This window comes from Balearica regulorum, chromosome 3, assembly GCF_011004875.1.
Source record: "Balearica regulorum gibbericeps isolate bBalReg1 chromosome 3, bBalReg1.pri, whole genome shotgun sequence".
NCBI classification, from domain to species: Eukaryota; Metazoa; Chordata; class Aves; order Gruiformes; family Gruidae; genus Balearica; species Balearica regulorum.
Window position 1 is genome coordinate 5812401 of NC_046186.1, and position 8046 is coordinate 5820446.

Consider the following 8046-nt stretch of genomic DNA (forward strand, 5'->3'; position numbering starts at 1 on the left):
GACTTGTGATTACGGCCTTTCTTGGGGAAACATAGGAAATGCCACAAATCACATTTAATCCATAATCTGGATTAAATTACTTTTAGTAGTTATGTCAGTAAGTGCTCCCCTCGTTGAGTGATCCAAAATTGAGAAATATTTCTAAATATTTATCTACTTTTTCATGTGATTCGGTATAAAGCAAACACATACTCAGTCTGGTTTTCCTGATCCTACATGTTGCTGCGTGAAAGGGTACAAGTCTGATGTGTGGCTGAGGGAGGCCCTCCTGTTGAGTCACGAGGTTCAGAAAGGACCCCCTTGCTTTCTAAACTCAGAGAGGAGCCTAGGTGCGGCTAGGTCCAGTCTTAGTCCCAGACTTGGTCAACAGTTTATGTCTAAAGGGTTATGTGTGTAGCCACTTATCAGAGTCAACGTTTGCCTGTCAGAGCCCCACCAAGAACTTTCACTGAAACAGTTTCGCAAAGTTGAAAAGAAAAATAGGTAATTTATTGAAGCGACAGATATAAAAGTTCAGAATTGCCATTGATAAATGCACTAACTGCAACAATTTGGAGCCCAAGTTAATAGTTTAGCGCTTTTGTTAATGATAGCTTTCCCGGGGTAACATCCGACATAATCGGAGGCGCAAGTCTTACCAAAGAGGGGTCCCTGCTTGGGGAGGAGAGAGGTCCCGGCCCATTGACCCATCCGGATAGTTGGGAGTTCTCGTCCTCAAAAAAGAGGATTCTAAATGCCAGATTTATCCTTTTGGCGAGGTGGGACTAAGTCAGGTATTGTGTGTCGATTGGCCCTTAACAAGGCTGCTTGTGCAGTTGATCGGGGCTGGGGGGGGGGGAAGTGGCAGAGAACGAAGGCATTCAGTACAGAGGAGCGGTGGTCTGTTTAGTTTTACCAAAGTAACGTCAAGCTGTGAAGGCTCCCCCTCACCCCAGGCGTCACTTAGTTGATTAAGGAGCAGACCAGTCAGGCGCTGCATCTTGTTAAGATGAACAAATTGCTCATCTCCTGCCCCTGTTCAGGTCCAGTGCTTATCAGTGCAAGACAAGCAAGTTGCTCAATCCCTGCTCTGGCCCAAGCTGGACTCCCCCAGGGCCCCTTCTGCTGGGTCGTAATGGCCCTGTATTCGGCACCAACAAGCCTGGACAAGTCCGGCATCCCACACAGAGAGGCTTTTAATCTTGAAAGAGAATACAGATAATGAGCTTATGTCTCATTAAGAGTACCAGCAGCTTGTAAACAAAAGAACAAGTGTTTCTATGATAAGTCGATGTAAAGAGTACTGCTGTCTTCTAGCAGATAATTTGACTGGAGAGAGCACTTCATAACAACTGAATCTCTTAAGGGAGAAGATCTATCATGGAAAAAGATAGAGGAGATATTAAAGTGCATGGGAAAACAGACTTTTGACTTAATTTTCTTCCTCTGAAGATGAAGGATATCTGACAATGAAATATAAGGTGAGCACACAATTCTGAGACTAGAACTTTGCTCTATAATATTATCTGCTTTCCCCAACCATCTGGATTAAAAAAAAAAAAAGACACCAAGTGTGAATGTAAGTAATGAATATGAAAATGTAAAAAAAAAAAAAAAAAGCTGTACATTTAATAAAAATTATTCTATTTCCTGCCATGGAGGTTTTTTTATTATAAAATGGTGAGAAAGTTGATCAGGGAATTTACAACTGAGCATGAGATAATCGTATTTTTACTACATGTTTGGGTTTAAAGAGGATTTAACTCCAAAACAAAAGTTAGTTTGGCAAGAGATATTGCCTTCACCGATTTACAGATGTGATATACAAGTCCAAACGTAATGGAAGAGGTTGCCTTATTCTACAAAAAAGCCCAAATAAACCCAGGATCCATTTCCCTCCCTTCACCTAAGACAGCATATATTGTCATTAGAAGTCATCACAGATCCAAAACAAACCCCCCAAAAACCTCTTGATTGATCACTTAAATCACTAAAGGCCCAGAATGTATCTACAGATTTATATACCAATATTCACAGAAAATGTTTTAACAGAAATTCAGCAGTCAGAACAGTAAAGCCATTAGGAAGAAATCACTGTTTCCATGATCAGCATCCTGCTGCGCTACATTAACACGGACTGCTGTTGTAGGTTATCTTCTCCAAAGCGGACTCCGTATTATTTTGGTTTCTCAGAGGAAGTCTACCTTCTCATAGATCTTTTCAATGAGGGTTAACATGTTCTTCATGTCAGCTGACTGCTGAATAGTGTTCATATCCTTTAAAAGGCCTTTCTGATTTTTTATCTTCAAAATTTCTTCCTAAAGAAGGAAAGAAAGAATAACAGATAATAAAAAACAGCTTTCATTGAGTCCAACAGAAATTTCACTTTCATGCAGCCTAGCTGTATTTAAATAGAGCTAAAATAAAAAGGATTCAAAGACACAGAATTAAGACAGTCTTCCTTCCATCAGTTACAGAGATATATATGATTACAGGTTCCCTAGGACCATAGGGCTCCTAGGAAGAGACATGTGACCCTTTAAGTGGCAGGGTTTTGAGGGTTTTGTTCTGTTTTTAACACTTAAGCATATAGTTCTCAAGAAAAAAAGAGAGAGAGGAACAAGAGAGAAAACTTCAGATATTTCAGAATTTTCAGAATTGCACCCTCTGGCAGAGGTTAAGTGATACAAGCACGTTCTCCTGCCTTCCTTCTCACAGCCAGGCTGTCTCTGAAAATATATTCCATGCTCACCTGCAAAGTGGGTGCCTGTAAACTGCGCTTGGGGAGTTCTGGAAGGTGGAGTGCTCCACTGCCATTTTCCTGGAATACCTAGAATGGGAAAAAGAAAAAATAATCCAAACCCAAACATCAGGCACACAAGTAGGAAAACAAACCAGCTGTTATCACCCAACTTCTGAAAACTAAACATCTTAATTTTGCAACTCAAGAGGGAAAGACTGAAAAGTTACATTCCGAAAGACAGATAAGGCCTTCCTCGTACGACGCTCTCAGCAGAAACAGCTTGTATCAGCTAGCTCTGGAAACACCTTCTCCTTGGAGAAATGCACCAACATCTATTGGAAATACCTTCCTGGCCTTTTTTTCATCTTCCTCTAACTGGTTCTTGAGCACCTGGATTTTGTACTGCAGCTGTTGTATAGTTTCTTCAATGTGTTCTGCTGATCGCTCAGCTTCATTTATTTCTTCCTAAGATAAAATAGACATAAAAACAGAGTAAAATTTCCTTTAGAGATGGTGAGCCTTTTGTGTATAAAATACTGATAATAAGCATCAGTTGAGTCACTAAAAAAACATCCAAAAAGATACACTGCTTTATAGCAAAGGTGGGTGACGATGCAGTGGACAACTCCTCCACAAAAGCACAGGCATAGCCAGCAGTTCTTCTGCTAAAAAGTTACAAAACACTGAGCAGCAGCAGACGGGTAAGACACTTTCTTCCCTTCATACCTGCAATTGTACCAAAGACTCTTCATTTGTCTCAAGCATTTGTTTCTCTGCCATTTGAAGGCCTGGGACATTCTTCAGGTTGCCCAGCTTCCCTGGAGGCACCTTTAAAGTCTTGAAAAATCTCAGCACCCTTTATTAGAGAAAAAGGAAAGCATGACTTGTTTGGAGTTCTTTGCAAAACAAAAAGAAAACTGGCTAATGACTTCTCTGGCAAAAAACTTAAACTCAATTTAGCCCCATTGCTGCCAGTGAAATAACAGGATCCAGACAGCAAGAAAAGCTGTCTTGGATTGTGTTCCAAATACCGTGCAGAATAGATTGTCCAAGGAAGGCACCAGGAACAAGAAAACCCACCATTCTAACATTTGCTAATACACTGACGTTGTGCTGTTCCAACCTTATTGGCCTGTACAGTCCCTGACTGTAATTTGACATTAACTAATATTTTCCCAGTTGTGACCTTTCTGCTTTTCAAAGTAAAACTAAGTTCTAAAAGCAGCATTTTTAACTGGTTCCATGCAAAAACATTTTAGTTACATCTTATTTCACAAAAGTATTTACAGATTTTTAGTTTTATGCCAAAGGAAGAGTTTTAGCTTGCTCTCAAAGATCCTTCTGATTCTGAGGAAGACTTGAATTCTTCCAAGTTGGATCTGTCTGTTAGACACAAACTGCCACAATTTCCATGCATCTCAGATGAGACTGCAGGAGTTTGGCAACTCAGAAATCAGACCAAACATGTCACAAATTAAACGTTAAAAAAAAAAAGAAAGAAAAAAGAAAACCATTTATGAAGAACTAGCTCTTCATGTTAGAATCCCGAGGTACTGTAATAACAATGAAAACAATATAGATGCTCAGGCTCTATGTTGATAAGAGTCTAGTATATCAACACACATGCACACAAAAATTCTCAGACACTCAAGCATACATAATTACTCCCAAAATGACATAAATTACTCCCAAGACAAAATTTCATGTCTCTGAAGTAACTTCAACAGACAGAAAATTAATTAGCATTTAAGAAAATTTAGCTATAACTGGTCTCACTACTATTGTAAAATGATAACAAAATAAATAGCCGCCCACAAATTTAAACCCTGTATAAAGAGTACAAAGCTGATTCAAGGAGATCTTAAGAATACCTCCTAGGTTCTGTTACTCATATAGAAGTAGTTGAAGTGGGTCTTTCAACAACTCTTGCTTAACCACTTCAATCAAGGTACTGCCAAGATATTTCCCTCCTTGATTTTGCATCAATTCTCCCTTCCAAGATTTTCTAAATGTGATTGCTCCCAGGAGGAATTCTGTAAGCATGGTACAAAACAACTGGGTAAACTAAATCCCTTCTCTCCCTCTTTTTTTGTTTTGTTTTCTTTTAAAATTATAATTTCTTACTTTTCTTTCAGTAAATTGAGATGCTTCTGAACATCACCTTTTCTCTCACTTTGTTGGCACAAAACAGATCTGGAAGGAAAATAAAGGCAGAACTTTCATCACAAAGCCTGCAAGCACAGAGAACACATCAAGCGAAGTAAACATAGTCAGAACTTCTCTAGCTAAACATGTCCAACTTCAGATAGAAAGTGTTAAATTATACCAGACAAAATATACAGAGTCAGCCATACTGCCCAAAAAAGCTCCGAAGCTTTTCCAGTTCAAGCAATGTTATGATTTTTATTTTATTCCTTGTAAAAACAAAGAACCACCACAGGGACAGTTGCCACTTACAGAATTGCTGAATCCATTACAGTTTCCAGAAACTGCCTAGTGCTCTCTGAGAGAGTCTGCCAAGATCCTATTTTAGTGCTGGTTAGCTTCACCTTCTTTGAAGAACCTTTTTCTCCTGGTAACACAAAGGAAAAAAGGAAAAGATATGATTTGTCAAACCTGGATAGACAGCTTTGTGACTCAGATCGTAGTCAAAGGTGTAACAGTTAAGATTCTTCCATGTCACAAAGCCATCAAGACAAATTTATCTACATTAGATGGTACCTATTATTTGCAAGTCATAAGTTGTTTAAAAAGCACAAAACAGAACAGATTCTTTCTACCGTAGTTTCATTCTAAACAGATACTATCCCAAAATCGTTGATGATACAAGTGACAAAACCCAGAATGAAATAAAAAGAGTGGGAATATACATAAGCGAGAAACTCAAATGCAGCAGGGGCCTCATCTCATTTGTATGTTCAACACAACACATGCCAGTCTTAAGACAGAAGGTTAACAGAGAAGACAATAACCTGTGACGAGAAAGTAAAATGTTCTGGGTGCTTGTGGTGGAATTCTACAAGAGAAGAGCACTGCTTGCAAACAAAAGCCTATGGTTAATATGTGCATATGCAACACATAATATGAATGCACACTGGCCAAGCATACACTGCAAATACTCGCTGTTACTGTTCAGAAAGAAAACTGAAAATTATTTCAGTGACATCTCAGACATCTGTGATTTCAACACAGCAGTTACTACTTTCACTTTCAGTGTTTTTTTTTCAAAACACTGATTTTGCATGAGACAAACATAAGGAAAGAATACAATCCTACCTGGAGGGGAATAGTCTCCGTGTTCCTTAGCTTTCCTTTTGACTGTCTGAGTGACCTGATGTAAAGAAAAAATTACAGCAAATATGGTAATTTTGAAACATCCTTTGCTGTGCAACCATTCATTTACTACTAGCAATCCGCTATGAAAAGGCTGTCAAAGCACTTCAGTGCTTGACAGAAGGTTGTTGCTATTGACCACGAAAAAGGCTTTTTAACAGAACTGTAAAACAATAATTCATCTCCAGCAAAACAGGGAAAGCAATTCGCAACTCTTAGTTCCACCCATTCAAAGAATGGGGTCATGAAATAAGAAATGCACAAGATGTTTGGCTATCCAACTGCATCTTGAGATCATGCCATTCATAAGCAGTTAAGCAAGCTCTCTCCAACAGAAAACTGCCTAGGCCAATCCTGAGAGATGCAAAGAATATTTTCCAGAACTGAATAAACATCATCTGAGTTGCATGAACTCTGATTTTATCACTCTGTTCAAACAGATGCTATGCAGCTCTTCAAAACAGCCAGCTTGCCTTTTTATTGATTATCAGGCAATGCTTCACTCTACTTGTCACAGGCATCGTGGCATGTGACTAGAAATTCTGAAAACCAGGGAGCAGCCAAGGCAGTGAGTCTCAAAACAGCTGTTCACACTAGACATTTCCTCAAGAGGACTGTATTTAGTTAAGAAAATATTTCCTATAAATTCCAGTAGAAAATTGGGCAAAATTGCCTTCCCCCAGCCCCTTTTGGTTACTTTTGTAACTTATTTGATACAAAATAATGATTACCTTTCTTTTTTGACCTTGTTTTCTTCCTTCTTCATCTGTTCCCTTTTTTTTGCTGGAAGACCCTTGCTGATTTTGTGATTTAAAGGTTTTTTTTGCTGGTCCTCCACCAGTGGTCTCCCCCATCTTACCGGAGGATGCGTGGTGGCGTTTCATTATCTGTAAACCAAACATAACAGGAAGAAATAAAAACAAAATTAAAATCCAATTATAATCCATGCAGCACAAACCACACGCTAACAAGCAAAATGATGGAAATTCCCTGTACTAAATGAGCCTGAACATTTGCATATTCACTATCCCAAAGTCTAAATCTTGTATATTTATTTAAGTGCAAGGCCACAAAAAAAATCCCCGTTTACCTTTTAGGCAAGTCTTTGTGTGCTCAACATTTAAAAGTCGGCATATCTGTATGCCAAAGAGCAGCAATGGAAATGGAACATTAACTACACTGAGAACAGCCTAATTTGTTCTTAAAAGCCTCCAACAATAGAAATTCTTTATCTTTCTAATGCAGTTCAGTGCAGTCATCCTGCTACCTGAACTTTTTACCCTAGCACCTAACCATAACACTCCTTGCTGCGGTTTAAACCCATAGTTTCTCTTCTTACTCACTGTAGAGATGGAGGAAAAAGAAGTCAGACAAAAGAGAGTAATCATTACACCCCACTAACCTTCTCTTTTCTAACCACAACGACTCAGATGTATTCATTTTTCCTACCATACCCTCAGGCTGCTTTTTCCCTCGGGCAGAGGCCCCGTCACGGCTCGCCAGGCGACAGTCGCGACCGACACCAGGTAAGCAAGCCCTACCTCTACCCCCCCTCTAAGGAACTACCGATTTTGGGGGAGAGCGTTTACGGAATACCTCAGCGTGCGAAGCGCGGACTACAACTCCCGGCATGCATCGCTGCCCGCCACCGCTGTGGCCCAGGCCCATCGAACGAAACGCACGCTGGGAGAAGTAGTCTTCACCACTCACGCCCCTCATATCCCCACAAATTCTGCTCCCCGTTGTTGCCGGATAACACCGCGCGAACCTCCACAAAACCTCCCACCAGCTCATCCCGTCCCGAGACTCACCGCCCCGGCGTCTCCTCAGAGCTACAGCCGATCGCCGATCCCGCCTCACCCCGCCCAGCCGTTAGCAGACCGCACTCCCCCGCGCACCCAAGCGCATGCGCACTGCTAGTTCCCGCCTCCTGCGGGGAGGGCTGAACTCAGGGCCGCTCTGAGCGCATGCGCGTTAGGCGGGAGGGTGCA

At 40.6% G+C, this 8046-nt stretch overlaps 1 protein-coding gene across 3 annotated transcripts; it reads right to left on the bottom strand.

Annotated features, from left to right (window-relative positions):
- Positions 1-2030: 2030 nt before the first annotated feature.
- On the bottom strand, positions 2031-7990 carry CENPQ (centromere protein Q). 3 transcript variants are annotated; one of them, XM_075750437.1, is made up of 9 exons: positions 7867-7990; positions 6787-6942; positions 5999-6053; positions 5180-5294; positions 4847-4915; positions 3449-3578; positions 3068-3187; positions 2732-2809; positions 2031-2297 (listed from the first exon to the last, which is right to left on the bottom strand). In XM_075750437.1, the coding sequence occupies exons 2-9, from the start codon at positions 6937-6939 to the stop codon at positions 2169-2171; spliced, it is 849 nt and encodes a 282-aa protein (XP_075606552.1). In that variant the 5' UTR covers positions 6940-6942; positions 7867-7990; the 3' UTR covers positions 2031-2168. The 3 variants fall into 3 exon arrangements, with proteins under 3 accessions (XP_075606552.1, XP_075606550.1, XP_075606551.1); XM_075750435.1 differs by having other exon boundaries at positions 5999-6056; XM_075750436.1 differs by lacking the exon at positions 7867-7990 and adding an exon at positions 7458-7597 and having other exon boundaries at positions 5999-6056.
- Between the last annotated feature and the right edge of the window lie 56 nt (positions 7991-8046).

Bases quoted from the DNA above. Each gene is read 5' to 3' on its own strand.
- CENPQ (XM_075750435.1), bottom strand. From the start codon at position 6,939: ATGAAACGCCACCACGCATCCTCCGGTAAGATGGGGGAGACCACTGGT. The intron at 6,057-6,786 runs GTAATCATTATT...TTTTCTTTACAT, and splicing joins AACAAGGTCAAAAAAGAAAG to CAGGTCACTCAGACAGTCAA. The intron at 2,298-2,731 runs GTGAGCATGGAA...TTCCTTCTTTAG, and splicing joins TACAGGCACCCACTTTGCAG to GAAGAAATTTTGAAGATAAA.